Raw genomic sequence first — 18,533 nt, forward strand, 5'->3', positions numbered from 1 at the left:
TTTTCTATTTATTCATGATTCTAGGTTGTATTTTTCTAGGAGTTTATCCATTTCTTTTAGGTTACCCAATTTGTTGGTGTTTAATTGTTCACAGTAGTCTCTAATGAGCCTCTGTATTTCTGCCTCATCTGTCACAACTTTTGTTTCTCATTTTATGTATTTGAGTCTTCTCTCTTTTTTCTTCGTCTAGCTAAAGATTTGTTGATTTTACCCTTTCAAAAAAGCAACTCTCCATTTTTAAGTCTCTTCTATTATTATTGTAGTTATTTCTGCTTGATCTTTGTTATTTCCTTCCTTCTGCTAATTTTGAGCTTAAGTTGTTCTTTTTCTAGTTCCTTGAAGTGTAAAGTTGGGTTGTTTATGGGTCTTTCTTTCCTTAATGCAGGAGTTTATTGTTATATACTTCCCTCTGCTTTTAGAACTAGTTTTGCTGCATCCTGTGAGCTTATACTTTGTATGATTTAAACTTCTTAAATTTGTTAAGACTTGTTTATGATCTAACATATGATCTATCCTGGAGAATGTCCTCTATGCACTTGAGAAGAGTGTATATTCTGCTGCTTTGGGATGCAATGTTCTGTATATCTCTGTTAAGCCTATGTGGCCTAAACTATAGTTCAAGTTCAATGTTTCCTTATTAATTAATACTGACAAAATGAAGTCGGGAAGATGATCAGTGAAAGGACTTAGTTTACCAGCTCTACGTTCTACCAGAAAGCCATTCAGGTTTTCAAGTAGAACCTTAGATAACAATTCAGGATTTTCTTCTTGAAACAATGTTTCCCAAACGCTCTTTGAAAACTCTTTCTGTAATTGTTAATAATGTGAAAATGGTTAATAAATGAGATAACATATTTAACACGTGCACAACAGCTGGATGTTATTCCTGAAAATTCCCGATGCCATTTAACATTGATATTTGAGAGTCAAACACTCAGCAGGATAGCTGTTTGTGAACCCTGTTCTCGAGTATTAATGCTTGAAAATTATACTATAAATGGGAAATACCAAATATTACTCTGATTTTCTCAGGATCCAGAAGAATATTAAGAACCTACCTGTACGTCTTGGTGGTTCAGATCACTTTCCATAACTAAATGTTACATGTTTAGAACCCTTAAGTGTATTGTAGGGCTGACACCGGTATCCAACTGTCTATCCCAGAGGATACCCTGAGGACAGGAAGCAGGTGATGTCTCTGTAGTTAATACACGGAGGAGGCCCACACGTCTCAGTAGATTCTGAAAAATAGCACTTTATATGTTGAGGAAAAATCAGTTGTCTTATTGGAAACAAAATACAGCTGCATATGTACTTACATTAACTCTACCTAATTTGATTCCTGAGGGAGACGTCTTGCACGTTAAACCTTTCTTCTTAAAAATGTCTCTAGATAATGCCCACTCAAACACTATATAAATATAAATAAGTATATATATATTTAATTATTGAAAAAAGAAATATCTGAATCAAAATACTTATTATAGCCTGTTGGCAAATGGGACCAGCCATGTTCACCACAAACCATGGAGCCTGAGGTGTTTCCATCTCTGTTTTATCCATCGAGGCATCTGTAGGCCAGCTTGTCTTTGAGTCTAAACCATGTGCCGTTACCTTTGGTTGTGGCATTCTCAAATACCAGCCTATCACAAAATCCTACAGCAGAATATAATTGAGGATTGTATTTCTAATGCCGTATTATGTATAATCCAACTAAGAATATCTCATCCTGGGAACCAAAGACAAAACATAAGGGTGTACAAAGAAAGTAGCATTTAAAAATAGTCTGACGGTTAGTGTTATTTTGTGTTTCTAGAGTTAATTACAGGGCTTCCCTGGTGGCGCAGTGGTTGAGAGTCCGCCTGCCGATGCAGGGGACGCGGGTTCGTGCCCCGGTCCGGGAAGATCCCACGTGCCGCGGAGCGGCTGGGCCCGCGAGCCACGGCCGCTGAGCCTGCACGTCCGGAGCCTGTGCTCCGCAATGGGAGGGGCCACGGCAGTGAGAGGCCCGCGTAACGCAAAAACAACAACAACAAAAAAATACCAAATGGACTTAAATAACGTACAAAACTGAGCATGCAACAAATTACGAAATGAATAACCCACAGCAATGCATATTCTATTCACACCTAGTAATTAGTAAAGTATCATAAGACTCACTAGAGGTTTCACTTACAAGAACTTGGAAATGAGAGGACTGGATTATAAAAGAAAATGACAGACTGAAAAAAACATAATGAAGCATTTATAAGTTTAATAAGAGAAGCAATTTAATTTTAAAAAATTTTCAACATTCACCAATGATCCCAGAACACAATTTTTAAAGTATTAGCATTACTTTAAGAATATATTCCATATTTTGTTAAAAGAGATATGTCTGCTACATATAGCTAATTTTTTAAAATATAAAATTGACATTGATTTAATGACTTAATTAAGGTATAATTGAGATATAGTAAACTGAACATATTTAAAATGTTTGATTTGATGAGGTTTGACATATGAATCTGCAAAATCATCACCAGATGTAGGATTATGAAGTTATCCAGTGTTCCCCAGAGTTTCCTTGTATTACAAATAAGAATCCTCCAAACATTCGGGAGTTATAATCTAGCTTTTCTGTGACCTATTTCCTAGTCGTATTTTCACAAGCATATTCACATGACACCACAATCGATATACATGGCTTTTCACACTATGGGACTCGGAAGACATGGAAAATGATTTTTTAAAATTTTCTCCTTAGGTTAATATGTGATAATTTTTCTGTGAAGGTATTCTTTATGGTTATTTCACAGTGCAGACTATTTCTACCAGTTGATTCCATCAAAAACATACACACATGAAGGCAGACAAAGTTATATTTAGGAGGAAGTCTCAGTGTTCATATCTGTTTCCACTTACATTGTCCATGAGCACAGGAAAACCACGAGGTGAGAATGACATTGATTAGTAACAACGTGTTCGATTTTCCTGACGGTGCCTCATACAAAGATTCCAGTTGCACCGTTTGGGGTTTAAAATCTGCTTCATTTGCAGTAACCAAGCGTGACTCTGAATTTTAAGTGCATTACAATGAAGCTAGTTAATTAGTGCCATTTAGTCAATATCAAAGTTCAAAGCGTTTTACAATATTCCTAAGTGATTTTTCTTGGTAGCTGCACAGTAACTTAGTGTATTCATTATCTGATATGTATGTGTATAACTTTATGTGGGACCTGACATGGACTGGACCCAAAAGTAATATAACACACTAATTTTTAATAAAACTTTTCTAGAAAGTAGACGTTTTCTTCACAGGAAGTAAATCATCTCTATTTTCATAGGCTTAGAGAAGCAGATTGATTTTTTTTTAAAGTTACATCAGATCCTTAGACTTAGTACACAAGTTGCAGCACATTCTTGGTATTTATATATTATTTAATGTGTTTTAAAATTATTATTTTTTCTTCCAGTTTTATTGAGGTAGAATTGACATACATCACTGTATAAGTTAAAAGTGTACAGCATAATGATTTGACTTGCATACATCCTGAAATGATTATCACAAAATAATCAATAAATGATTATACATCATCTCATCAAAACTAAAGAAAAAAACCAATTTTTTTCCCTTGTGATGAGAACTGTTAGGATTTACTGTCTTAACAGCTTTCCTATATACCAGACGGCAGTGGTAACTATATTTGTCATGTTGTATATTGCATCCCTAGTACTTATTTTTAACTGGAAGTTTGTACTTTTTGATCATCTTCATCCAGTTGCCCTTCTCCCCAAACCTCCACCTCTGGTAACCACAAGTCTGAGGTATGTTCCCTTGGTACTCACTTTGTTAAGAGTTTTTATCATAAGTGGATTTTGAATTTTGTCAAAGCTTTTAAAATATCTATTGAGATGACCACATGATTTTTATTCTTCAATTTGATAATGTGGTGTATCACACTGACGGAATTGTAGATGTTAACCATTCTTGCATCCCTGGGTTAAATCCCACTTGATCATGCTGTATGATCCTTTTGATGTACTATTGAATTCTCTTTGCTAATATTTTGCTGAGGATTTTTGTATCTCTGTTCATCAGTGATACTGGTCTGTAATTTGTGTGTGTGTGTGTGTGTGTGGAGTCTTTTTCTGGTTTTGGTATCAGGGTGATGCTGGCCTTGTAGGATGAGCTCAGAAATGTTCCTTCCTCTTCACATTTTTGGAATACTTGTGGAAGGAAAGGCAGTAACTCTTTTTTAAGTGTTCAGTAGAATTCACCCTTGAAACTTAATTTAAAATTAAAATATTTAGATGAGTGGAGACTTTCTATACATTCTGTAAAGGATGCTATTGTTATTTTTCATTTGATTTTCATAAAAGGCTACACACCCTTATGTATTCTCTGCGTGTTCATCACGACCCACCTATGTAATTGCCTTTCTAGATTCTGTAAACTTTTCTAGTGCATCCCTTCCCTACGTACTGAATAATTAACCTAGATGTAATAATTAGAAAATATTAGTATGGAAAATATACTCCCTACAAACACTAAGCATATGATATGACTGAAAAGGGGTTAATATCCAACATATATAAACAGCTTAGACAACTCAACATCAAAAAAACAAAACAAGACAAAAAACCAACAAAAACCCAATTTAAAATGGGCAGAAGCACTGAATGGAAATTTTTCCAAAGAGGAAATGCAGATGGTCAACAGGCAGTAACCTTCCTTGTTTCTGATTTCCCACTCCAACCCTTCTATGGCCAAAATTCAATGAAAACCAGCAAAAAAAGAAGAGTGTGAAATATAATAGTTTATAAGCTCTAACCCCTAAGAGTACCTAGTTGTGTGTAGAAGTTGGGTGTGGTGCTTGGTGACACCAATTAAATAATCAGTGTCGTTCACCATTATCCACCACAATAACAATAATGATGTTTCCACAAGACAATATTAAATGTCATCTAAAATGATGATTCCTTTGTTCTCTTTCTATAAAAGGGAGTCAAAACTTCCAAGAGTCATCTTATTTATGTTTGGTGACATTACTACCTTATTTAATTTAGTCACAATCCCATAGAGATATTCTGTACCTTAAAAATAGAATAATTTCTTTTTCAACAGCATAAAGGCAAAGAGGAGAAATGGTTAAAAATATACAAGTATATTTATAAATGTCTTACTAGAAAGCACACTGCAGCAGTCCTCACTTCAGTAGTGGTCACTAGAGTGTGTTGCTATTATAAATTCTTTTTCCTATACCTCATTATATGTTTCCTTCTTCTTCAGCCAGCATCAAAACTAGTCCAGGTCCATTACCTGATAGGGATAACTTAAACTTCATTTCCAAATGGTCAGAATCTACAGAGCTCTTACACTTAGTAGGTTCCTATTGTCTTCTATTAACCTTTATTTATACACAGAGAACTACAAAGGAGAAGCCTCGGAGAATCTTCTGAATCCAGATATAATTTCCCTGTCCACATTATGTAGGAATAGACAATGACTCTTTGAAATTTGACTTCAATATCCCTAGCCTGTGTCCATAATCCACTTCTATGCCTGATAGTTCAATGACATGAGAGGCTCAAGATGACAGAGAGTTACTTTCAACTTCCAGTAAAGGGACATATTGATTTCTTCCCTGGTGAAAGGATTGTATCTTATCATCTAAACCTTCTAAACTAGCAGAGTCCAATGTTGTAATCCTGGAAAAAGAACATTATTCATGATTACAAATCTTAACAGATGCAGATAAAAAAATAATCCAACACAATCCAACACTAATACTTGGTAAAAAAAAAAAAAAAAAAAAAAAAAAAGGAAAATCCAGTATAAAAAATGAAGTTCTTGCAAAGAGAAATAGAAGAAAATTTCTTCAAGCAAACAAAAAGTAGCAGTTGAGATAGTACTGACAATATGCTACAATCCCAGTTGCCTTACAGCAATGTTTGTATAGTTGTGATATTATGATTAATAGTAAGGAGTATATACAGGCAGACCTCAGAGATATTGTGTGTTGGTTGCAGACCACTGCAAAAAAGCCAATATCACAATAAAACTAGTTACGTGATTTTTGGTTTTCCCAGTGCACATAAAAGTTATGTTTACACTAGTCTGTAGTCTAGTAAGTTTGCGACAGCATGATGTCTAGAAAAACAATGTACATGCCTTAATTAAAAACGCTTTACTGCTAAAAGAATGCTAACCTTCATCTGAACATTTAGTGAGTTGTAATATTTTTGGTGATGGAGAGTCTTGTCTCTATGTTGATGGCTGCAGTCTGATCAGGATGGTGGTTTTTGAAGGTCACGGTGTTTGTGGCAATTTCTTAAAATAAGTATAATGCTTCAACTTCAAGTCACCTGCTGTATTAACCTCTAACAAGAAAGTCAGCCTGTGCTTTGAAGCTTTGAAGCCAGACATTGTCTTCTCCTCTCCAGCTATGAAAATCCCCAATGGAATCTTCTTCCAGTAGAAGGCTGTTTCCTCTACATTGAAAATCTGTTGTTTAGTGTAGCCACCTTCATTAAATGTCTTAGCTAAATCTTCTGGATAACTTGCTGCAGCTTCTATATCAGCACTCACTACTTCACCTTGCTCTTTTGTGTTATGGAGACAGCTTCTTTCCTTAAACCTCATGAACCAACCTCTGCTAGCTTCACACTTTTCTTCTGTAGCTTCCTCATTTTGATAGAATTGAAGAGAGTTAGGGCCTTGCTCTGGATTGGGCTTTGGCTTAAGGGAACGTTTCATCTTCTATCCGGACCACTAAAAAGTTCCCCATATCAGCAATAAGGCTGTTTTGCTTTCTTATCATTCGTGTGTTCACTGAAGTAGCACTTTTAATTTCCTTCCAGAATTTTTCCTTTGCATTCACAACGTGGCTAGCTGTTTTGCGCAAGAGGCCTAGCTTCAGCCTGTCTCAGCTTTTGACATGCCTTCCTCACTAAGCTTAATTATGTCTAGCTTTTGACTTAAAGTGAGAGACTTGTGACTCTTCTTTTCACTTGAACATTCGAGGCCATTGTAGGGTTACTGGGCTATTTTCAATATTGTTGTGTCTCAGGGAGTAGGGAGACTGAAGGAGAGGAAGCGAGACAGGGGAACAGCTGGTTGGTGGAGCAGCCAGAACACACACACATGCGTCGATTAAGTTCTCTATCCTGCAGCACGTGGCTCACGGAGCCCCAAAACAATTACAGTAGTAACATCAAAGGTCACAGAGCACCATAACAAATATAATAGTAATGGAAAAGCTTGAAATATCATGAGAATTACCAAAATGTGACACAGAGACACAAAGTGAGCAAATGCTATTGGAAAAATGGCACCGATAGACTTGCCTGATGCACGCTTGCTGCAAACCTTCAATTTGTGAAAAATGCAATAGCTGAGACGCACAGTCAAGTGAAATGCAATATAAAACATGCAACAAGAAGTACCTGTATTTGGTCTTTGTCCCTGTTTCTGTCACAGAGCTCGTAAAAACCCTTAGAATTTCCTAAGTGATGAGAGTGATAAAGGTATCTTTTTTATATTAATGAGGTGATTGGGAAAGCATCTAAGGATGGGGCTGGTTACCAGGGGAATCAGTTGTATTATTAGAGGGTTGGAGTTTTCCGTTCTACCCTCCCCCTAGCTCCCAGCCTCCAGGGAGGAACTCGAGGAAAAGGTCATGGGGAAACTCTGATGTACAGCCAGTTGGTCAGAAGGACAGGTGACAAACTGGACCTTCAACTGGCTTGTGAAGTTGGGGGGTGTAGGAAGCCTTGTGGGCCTGAGCCCGTACCCTGTGGCATCCGGCACTTGCCACCAGGTAGAAAGCGTCAGAACTGCGTTGAGCTGCAGGACACCCTGCTGGTATAGAAGAATCATTTGGAGGTGTGGAAAACACACACGCATCATAACAAGAAAGATCATCAAACTCAAGTAGCATATTTCAGTCAGGATTGCAAACAGACTTATCCTCAGTGAGAGTAAAGTAAAAGCCATGTGTGGTAATGGAAACTTTTCAGTTTTACCAACTTGGTTTTGCACAATTAAAACAAAGCTAGTTTTTTCCTCCCTTTCTTGGCTTTCTTTACATCCTCCACAAACCTGACAACTAACCTTGTCAGAGTAATAAAACTGTGCCAGCTTTTAATGTATTATGAACCTAGAGAGTGTCATACAGAGTAAAGCAAGTCAAAAAGAGAAAAACAAATATTGTATATTAACGCATATATGTGGAATCTAGAAAAATGGCATATGGATGATTCTATTTGCAAAGCAGAAATAGAGACACACATGTAGAGAACAAATGTATGGATACCAAGGGGGAAAGGGGGGGTGGGAGGAACTGGGAGATTGGGATTGACACGTATACACCATTGATACTATGTATAAAAGAGGTAACTAATGAGAACACTGTGGTGACCTGAATGGGAAGGAAATCCGAAGGGGAGGGGATACATGTATTCGTGTGGCTAATTCATTTTGCCGTACAGTGGAAACTAACACAACATTGTAAAGCAACTCTACTCCAATACAAATTAATTTTAAAAAGTATTATGAGAGAACCATACTTTGACTTCTTTTAATGCATTGTTATATTGTGTGAAATTACATGGAATTCTATACAAACTATCCTGTACATTTGAGAAGCAGTATAGCATTGTTAATGGTACAGTCTTTAAAGACAGACTAATATGAATTTGAGTCCTGGCACGAGAATGAGACAGATGTGACATCTTCAGTAATATATGATGAATTGTGTGGCTCCCATCTCCCCATGTGTAAAATATCTACAATCATATACTCACTATCCAAGCACTTTTGTGAAGATCACACATATTAATTATACAACGTTTTGAAACATAGTATATGATAAGTATCTAGTTGTTAAAATTTAGTATTTCTTAATTTGATATCTTCTTAGGCAATAACCTTACCGCTAGGTATTCCCCGGGCTACAATTTCAAGGGAAGCTAGGAAACATAATCTCTTAACAGGAAGTCATATCTCCAGATACAAATTGGAATTTTCTAATGCTAAAATAAGGAAGAATACAGTGAAGGATGGATAAGGTAATCATACAATTTATTGTACAAACTACTTCATTTTTAAGAGTAAACTTTATGTTTTAAAGCAGTTTTAGGTTCACAGCAAAACTGAGCAGAAAGTACAGAGTTTCCATATAACCCTTGCTCCCGCAAACACCCTACCTCCCGCTATCAACACCCCAAACCAGCATAGGGCATTAGTTACAATCAATGAACCTAGGGTAACACATCAATATCACCCAAAGTCCACAGTTTACATTAGGGCTCCCTCTTGGTGTGTGTATATACCGCGTGATAGTGCAAATTTGTAGGAAAAATGTATAAATGATCATTCAGATGACCAAAATATATGAGAAATATACAGTTGGCTTTTATCCACAGTTCCCCAAATCCTCAGAGGTTCCTGAGAAGTAAGAGCAACGGAATAAGTCATCATAATGCAAATATCTTTTAATAACACCCTACTCTCTCAACTTTGGGGCAATGTGTGTCTGTCCCTCTCACGGGAAACAATACAATTAGCTACACCTTCTCCCTTCTCCTTCCCTCCCTCTCCTCTATGATCCAAGTTTATTGAATGTTAAGATTTTTTATATTTGTTCTTTTAAATACACTTAGAATTCTGCAATTTCATTTCGGCTTTACATTATTTTTATTTGATTTCCTCTTATAACCCATGAAGGAAGGAAGGGAGGAAGGACAGAGGACAGAAGGAAGGTAGAACGGAGGGAAGTGAGGGAGGTATTAAAAGTCCATCAGTCAGGAAATAATTAAATAAAGTGTGTTACCTCTAGCTAATGAAATACTATGCAGATATTATAAAAAGTGAGATCAATCTAGGTTTACTGTTATGGGGATAGGTCTATCATATATCAAGAAAAAAACAAAAGACAGGATAATATACAATATGATATGTAATATACATCTCAATTTATGTATATATGTATAAATTAAAATATGCATGTGTGAATGTAAATACATACTTAAGTGTGCGTATTTACATCTGAAAGACAGAGCAAATGCTTCTCATTGTCCTGTAGACTGAGGAAGTACATCTGGGGTTTGGGGAAGAATAAAGGACATTTTCATTCTTTATCCCATTACATTTGTATTGTTTGAGCTGTTTACAATGTTGAAGAGCTGCTCTTCTACTTGAAAAAATAATAAATTATTTAAAATTGTAATTCTCAAGAGATCTGGTTATAGAAAAATATACTCGATGCTAAGTAAATACAAAACTGAATTTTTATTTTCTCACAAACTATTCTGAAAGTGTATAAAAACAAGTGAAAATCCCTGTCAAACGGAAACCTTGTATACTGTCTAACACCTGGTCTTCAATTTGTATTGGAGAAGAAGCATAGTAGGCAAACCACTTCTCAGTGTGTGTTTGACTCTTTTGTCCATTTTCTCCATTTTTCCTCCAAAGGAATCAGGCAGCAGTGTCCCTGAACTCAGTTTGAAGGTGTGACGTTCTTCAATGTTTGGGTCTTTCTTTCTTTATGAAGAAATAGGCAGCTCTCTGTGAGTTCTGAACGGCCCTTTGAAAATTTAAAGTTTCCCTGTGCAGAACTGGGCAGGCCTAGGTGGTCGCCACGCCCGTCGGTGATCCCTTTGACCTTTGACTAAGTGACCTTGCCCCACAGGACGGCAGATCAGCTAAGCACAGTTCCCTCTCCTATTCACCGTGATAAAAATGTCATACAACACAAATTGCTCTAAAAAGTAAAATGCTCATTATTGCAACATGGCCCTCAGCACCCCACACGGCTCGTTGAAGAGATAATTCAATGAAGTGGTGAGTTTCCCAGAGCACTTTGCTGGTTCGCGCTTCTTCGTCAAGCCATCCTGTCCTTCTGTTACCATCTCCCTCTCCAGGACGCCACATGACTTTTCCAAACGCTCTCTGGTCTCCTCGGCCCTTTGGCCCCTCTCCCCGCACATCCTGACACATTCTCGGCAGGTGAGTCCCCTCCTTCACGGAGGAAATAGAAGCCCCTCTTGCAGCCAAGAGCCGCCTTCTACTTCAGCCTTGGGTCCCATCCCTTCTCACCGCTTTAGGAAACCTCTGCATCCGTTATGCCACGTTTTCCCCATTACCTCCCACCTGTCCTTCTTTATCGACCCGGTCCCGTTTCATTGGAATAGGCTCAAACGTCTCCCATTTTATTCAAAAAGTCCTCTTCTGTCCTCACCTCCCAGTCCACGCCCCCCGCCCCCCCCCACGCCCCTCCCTTTCACGTCACACTTACTGCCACATTCATCACACTCACTTCTCTGTTTCTGGACCTTCTGATTATTCGCCAACCTGCTCCTGTCTCAGTTTTACACGGAAGGACGCCGTTCCTCGCCAGGAGGTCCACAATATCCAAGGAGCTACACTATCCAATGTGATCAACTAGATCCAAGCAGCATCTCCGGTCCTCAGCTCTCCTGGGTTTCATTCAACCGGTCCAGCCGTTCCTGATCGGTTTCCTTTGTTACACCTTTTCCTATAGCCAGTCACCGAACTTCGGATACCCTCAAAGCCCTGAACTAAGCCTACGTCTAAGCTCACCCTGAAAACCTCATGCATTACCTTAGTTTTAGTAGACAGCTGTTAACTGATGAGTCCACGTTAGGCCCGGTGCTCTGTCCTGATATGCAGGCTTGCATAGCTCCTGCAGACGGGTTTCCCGGGGAAGCAGGCTGTGAGATGGAGGTGAGCAGTCGAGAGGATCTGGGGGGGGGGGGAGGACTCTTAGAATCCACTCCCGTGGAAGGGGAAGGAAGGAAGCAGGTGGGGATGAGCTGAGCTGCGGTGAAGTTGCAACCAGTGGCATCAGCCGGCTCTACAGGGAGCTCCGAAGCTGGGCGACCCCTGAGGTGTGTCCTGGCTCGGAGCGAGGGGACATTTCTTTATAGCTCCTGTTGACCAGTCATTGGTGCGGGCGCCCTGCGGAGAAGCTACGACCGTGGGAAGACAGGTTCTCTTCGGCTGAGGCAACCCCCCTGGGAGCTGGCCACTGAGAGCCCCCCTCCCCCCCCGCAGCTGAGAGGCACGTCTTGCTTCCGAAAGCAGCCTGGGGGGTTGGTCCCCGTGTTGACCACAGCAATCAGCTGCTTACTTAACATGTTCACGTGGCTGTGTGTGCCACAAATACCTCAAAACTCACGTGTCTAAAACTACAATCTTCATGCCGACACTCAAGTCCTCACATGGCTTCTCCTTCCGTCTTCCTGTCACAATTAAATGGGTGTCCCATCGGCTTGGTTAAGCCAGGGACCACGGAGTCCTCCTCAACCCTTTTCTCTGCCTCGTTGTCCCTACATCTAATCAGTTGCCATGGAGACAATTCCGCTCCTCAGTAACCCTTGCTTAGGTTACCTTGCACATCCCTGCCACTGTTGCCAGTATAAACACCATCCTCTTTTGCCTGGATGATGGTATTATTTTCCTAAGTGTTTTTCCTGTGCCTACACTTTCACCCTTCAGACCAGCATTCCGCACTGCAGTCAGTGGTGTCTTTTTTTTTTTTTCTTTAACATCTTTATTGGAGTATAATTGCTTTACAATGTCTTGTTAGTTTCTGCTGTATAACAAAGTGAATCAGTTATACGTATACATATATCCTCATTTCTCCTCCCTCTTGCATCTCCCTCCCACCCTCCCTATCTCACCCCTCTAGGTGGTCACAAAGCACCGACCTGATCTCCCTGTGTTAAGCGGCTGCTTCCCACTAGCTAGCTATTTTACGTTTGGTAGTGTGTATATGTCCTTGCCACGCTCTCACTTCGTCCCAGCTTACCCTTCCCCCTCCCCGTGTCCTCAAGTCCATTCTCTCCGTCTTTATTCCTATCCTGCCCCTAGGTTTCTCAGAACCATTTTTTTTTTCTTTAAAAAAATAAAAAAACACTGTAAGCATCTCATTTCAGTCACTGACTTCTGGTATCTTTAATTTGGCAGACAAAGGCCTTCCTCTGCTCTCTCCTTCCCTCCTTTCCGCTCAATCCAGTGTGCATTTTTATTCGCTTCTTGGAAACACCATGCTCTTTGCTGTTTTCCACGTGTGCTTTCCTCTACCTGAAATGCTTTATTTTCTCCCTTCAAATCTCAGCCTCCGTATTACCTCCTCACAGGAGCTTTTCTTGGGCATCCAGGGCTAGGATGTCCCTCCTGGTTCTTGCTGCCTAAGACAGCATCTTTCCTGACACACCACATCTTGTGAGGATTTGTTTAATATCTTTCTTGTCTACCTGGAGCACAAGCTCCTAACAGCAGACACAACGCGTCCTATTCAGTGCTTTACCTCCAGTGTGGAGCCTCAGGCCTGGCACATAGTGTGTGCTCAATATTTGATTCTGTGTCTGCCATCCCTTCTACTTGGAATGTCTTCCCTAGTCTTGTAAACGTAACTTTTTCCAGGAATCTTCCTACAGCCCAGCTAATACCAAAAAAGTTAATTACTGCTTCCTCAATGCCACTCCTTTTACGTGATCCATCGCTGCACTTTTCACACTTTTATTGCTTTAGCATCTGGAGTTTACAAATTGGCTAATGATGAGCCACGATGTGAGTCACAGATTTTTTTAGGCACCCCCTCCCTCATATAAAAATCAGTAGGTTTCACAATTAACAAATCAGAAGATACGGCAATACTGGATACAATATTCTCACTTGACAATTATCCTCCTTGAGTGAAACGTCTGTTTCCTGGGATAAAGCAGGTACTCAAGATCATGTATAAATGGATTCATTGATGAATTAATTGAAAAAGATTAATACCTTTTTTCAACTTACAAAACTTTATGTGCCATTGCTAAATTACTTTTAAAATGCAGAAACCCACATTTAAAAACGAAAATCAGGAAGCTAGCAAGCTACCCAGGTTAAAGAGAGCATGCCGTGAGCAGTTCCCCAGAAATACCACTAGACCTGCTTCACCCATCCACGTGTTGTGCTTTCCCCCAGGCATCAGAGTTTATGACCAATAATACAAGTTTAACTCTTTTCCTAAACTAAGTAGTTCCTTATTGTGAGTTCCTTGAAATAATGAGCTGAATTTTATTCATCTCTGAATCCTGCGTTACCTAGCATGTTTCCTGAGACACCGCACCTGATCAACATCATTTCTTAATGGATTGGTCAAATGAATTGGAAAGGATTAATGCTTTCCTATTGATATTTCAGTCAAATTTCAATTTTATGAGATCCACTGTGAAAAACTACTCTTGGAGATTAATTGAAATAATGCATATGAACTCAAGACAGGACAGTTCTAAAACATACATACTTGAAGATCAAATGAATTCATGTTTAATCCACAGAATTAAGTCCAGGTGTGGCTTCATTTCCAGAGAAGCTCTCATAACCCAGGAGCAGGAATTGTACGTTGGGGTTTGAAGAATGCCATCATACTGGGAAAGTAAGGTCTTGAGTTAGAAGAACTGAAGACCTTCTAGGGGGGAAAAGTGTGCTGTCCTGGGAACAACAACGAGTCCTAACAAGGGTCCTAGAACCAGGTAGTGCTTATGAATGAGCTGTAATAACAACTGGGTGAGTAACTCTCTTTCACATCGAAAAGTGACAACGCAGTATTTCAGGCCTCTGACAGGTCCTAGTATTACTGACACACCATTTTTTGGTGCTTGCAGGTCTCTCTGACTTCAGATTTCATTTTTCAGAATCTGCATGATTCCATTAACTCCCCGATCTAAGAAAAAAATTGATGGTGTATAATATAAAAATAGTAAGGTTGTTCTTTTTCATAGCTGCGTTCTTTGGGCAACATTTAAACATGTGGAAGGTTCACTAATTCACAAACCATTTGATTATTAACAAATGGTAGCTAATAGTACAGTTAATTTTAAAAGTTCTTTACACTTAGAAAGTCTGAAGGGCAGTCTCGGCTCATTTAATGAAGTAAATCCTCTAACATGATGTATAGTTTCTCAGCTCTAGTGTGGTTGGTTCTTTGGTGTTGACATAAATATTGAACTCAAAGTAACAGAAAACCCTGATATTAACAAAGACGATAAAGACAAATGTGAATTTTTGCACATATATTGAAGACAATATAGTCCAGTGAACTGGCATAAGGAACCAGACATATTTTGCTGTGCAGATTGATGTTTTAATAGATGAAAGACATGCAACAAAGATGAGGTCACATGTCAAGTCATCCAAACCAGAAGCGAAACAACAGCATGTGTAGCTTTTATTTATAAATAAAGCAAATGTCCAGTGTAAATAGTTCAGATTCAAATCTTCATGCAAGTAAAAACTCAGAGGTTCTTAATTCAACATTTTTCTTCTAACAATTATGTTTTATAAAGGATTTTATGATGTGTCAAAATGTTATTCTTCTTTCTGCCATTTATTTTCATGTCCTTAAGGGTTCTTGATAAGACAACATCCTTGATAGGAAAAAAAGAGAGAGAAGGGGGGGTTGAAATAAGCATCATTTCTGGTCAAGTATTTATTACTGTCTTAGCCCTTCAGTATTTTATATAACTGGTCTTTGTTTTAATGAGGTACTGATAAAAGCAAGTAACCATCCCTGGTAAATTATACCACCAATTTCTTTTTAAAAACTCAATGTCATTAACTACACTAACACCATTTTCTACAATTCTTTTTCTAAGTTACTTATTCCTTTTTCTCTTAGAAATAGGAAATGCAAGATATAATAAAAAATTTAAATAGCACATACATTTTTCTACTCTGATTTTCACCACAATTAAAAATAAAAAAGTTTTCCACTTGTGTGTGTCTTATGAATTTTTTTTCTAGAATGTTCAAAGTATCTAAAAAACTGTCCTTATATAGTTCATATAGCTCATTCTTTATAACCATTTGAAGAGTACCACATGCACTTTTAAGTCATTTAAAAATGTTCTTAGTTGAACCTAGAGTATAATTCCCATTTTATAATGTATCTTCAAAGGGGGCAAAATTCTGACCCAATAAAATGAATTACATTATTTTATTGCATTCTTTTAACGTTTCTCTAAGAAAAGAACAGGATTGTTTTCCATTGATCAAGTAGCAGAAAATATATTTTAAAAATTGCTATATGAGAAAACACTTCAGAAATAACTTCCAAATTCTTATATAGAACTGTGTTCCTGAAAACAAATACCATAATTTTAATCTTTGTTATTAACATGCTCTTCCCTCAGTATCAAGTTTGTACAACTGTGTTTCCCATCATTATTACGAACCGCTAATGAGAAATGGGAGAAAATGTGATTTTCTCTCATCTCAGAACATGTAGGTTAATTTTTCCACATTTAAATATCGCTCAAATTGATTTATTTACCCGATTGCCAAAGAGTCACAAATATCAAATAGCAAACAGTGCTTTGACTTTAGACCACTCAGAAAGCTTGTTGAAGTAGTTAATACGTCTAGGAGTTGGCTTGGTTTAAAAAAATAAAGACAACGTGATTTTTTTCCCTTTATAATGACTATAAAGTAGGACTGTTGTAGAACCTAATGTTTCTGAAATTTATAACGTAATGAATCTCATGAATAAAAACCTGAACAGAAAAAACAAAAATAGTTGCAGGTACAAGCCTCTCCTTACCTTTCTCTTTGAATACATCTTGGATATTTTAACTGCCCTCTGTCACACTGCACTCTCAATTCCGATTCGATAATAGGAAACTCAGTTATGTAAGTACCTCTCTTACAAAGAAACTCAATATACTCTCCGTGGAAAATATATGGCCTATTGTCAAAACTCCATTTCAGGAGCAAATTATTACTTTCCATTGTATCAAAAGATAATGTGCAAGGCTCTGAAAAAAATAAAAAACAAAGAAAATTATCTTGATACCTCTCAGTATTAACAGGAACCATTGTGCTGCTTTCTCATAATAACCTTAAAATTCCCAGACATTAGAGCAGTAAGTAAGTTAGAATTCATATTCAAGTCAGAAAATATGTTCAAAGCTCACAGAAAACAGCCTGCCATTTATCTCTGTTGCCCTGAATTTGGAAAAAGGGTATGTCCTGCCAGTTACTGAGCTTTATGCCATTAAGATTTGCAAAGACAGAAACCAAAAAATGTGTTTTTAAAAAAACATTGACAGTTAATAATAGTCATTGAAATAGTGTTCTTTTTATTCTTCAGAAAGTGCAAATAAAACACCCATGAGACAAACCATTGATGGTTGGATAGATGATATTTTATAGAAATGTAGAAACAATCTAGAGTCTTAACACTGACTCAGAATTTATGACCTGATGTATAAAGTATATCCAAAGTAATTAACAGTTTCTTCTCTTTTAAATTTCAGTTATTAAGGATTATTAAGATTGGATTGAGATGCTTTAAATTTTGAGCATTGACAGTATTATTGTATCCTTCTCCTTATGCATTAAAACAAAACAAAATAAAAACTTAAGAACTAGGACACCCAACAAACTTCTCTGGTTTCTTTTCCCTGACAAAAACATTGGTATTTTGAAAATACCAAATGTCAAATCATGCCAGAAAATGGGGCTGCTTGTGTTCATATTTCCCTCCTGAATGACCGAGCACCAAGCAGTTGCTTCTGAGATAAATAAAAAGGTCCAGAGTTGCTAACAGAGCATATGAATCATACAACTGACATGCTAAAATACTTCTTTATTCAGTCATTCTCAAGTGAAGGCCTGTGTGTCAGATGTCATCCTAGAAATGTTATAGATAGAAAAAAAATGACAGGAATGATTAGAAAGAGTCTAACAGGATCTTTATAGTCACTGCAAAATAGTTTTGAAAATGAGGTCAAATGGTACTATTGTTTAGAATGTTCTACAAAACGTGCAATTTAAATTAAAACGAGTTCAAAACTGTTTCACAGAACTTCTGCTCTCAGCCATGACAGAGTAGCCTATATCAGACCAGCACTTCTACTAAGAACTAGAAAATCTGAAAACAGACACAAAGCAAACATTTCAAGGAATCAGAGAATTTCCAAGGCAGGCAGTACTCCAGAGGCTAAGGGCCTGGTAAAAGCCCATTCAGATGAGTTCCACACTCTGTGCCATTTTTCTCTTGGGGTTTTGTTGATTTTCAGTGCAAGCTGAGAGTCTAGATAGAGATATGCCAGCAACAAACATAGAGCCAGAAGAGCTTCTGGAAATCCCATGGAGTTGAGGATAAAAAGTGGGTCAGCCAGGACAGCCAGGACTTGATGTGTCAGAGTCCAGAGAGATGGGAAGTATGAGGAAATGAGCTTGATACTCTGCCCTGACTTTGCCAGGGGTGCTTCTGCCTATTCTTGATTGTGCAGAGAGAGAATGAGGAGCTCAGCTTGAAGTGAATGAAAAGCTACAGTGAGCAGTGGACATCTCTCAGGAACATCTGAGCCAGGCAGGAAGGGGGACCTTGGTATACACACCAAACTCTAGTGAAGAAACCTGCAGGGTACATTCTATGAGCAGGAGCAAACAAAGTTCTGAAAATAAGCTTAGAGAAAGCTTTGTCTCTCACTGAATAGAGAACAAATTTCCCTACACCATGAGCCAGAAGACG

General features: G+C 38.2%; 1 protein-coding gene across 1 annotated transcript in view; it reads right to left on the bottom strand.

The window, feature by feature from the left end:
- Positions 1 to 15,389: 15,389 nt before the first annotated feature.
- F13B (coagulation factor XIII B chain) overlaps positions 15,390 to 18,533 on the bottom strand; it is a 39,331-nt gene continuing 36,187 nt past the window's right edge. Inside the window, exons 11-12 of the mRNA XM_059049079.1 lie at positions 16,596 to 16,809; positions 15,390 to 15,423 (exon numbers count right to left, since the gene is read on the bottom strand). Coding sequence (XP_058905062.1) covers positions 15,390 to 15,423; positions 16,596 to 16,809 — 248 coding nt within the window. The remainder of the gene's footprint in view (positions 15,424 to 16,595; positions 16,810 to 18,533) is intronic.

This window comes from Kogia breviceps, chromosome 1 (assembly GCF_026419965.1).
Source record: "Kogia breviceps isolate mKogBre1 chromosome 1, mKogBre1 haplotype 1, whole genome shotgun sequence".
Lineage (NCBI taxonomy): Eukaryota > Metazoa > Chordata > Mammalia > Artiodactyla > Physeteridae > Kogia > Kogia breviceps.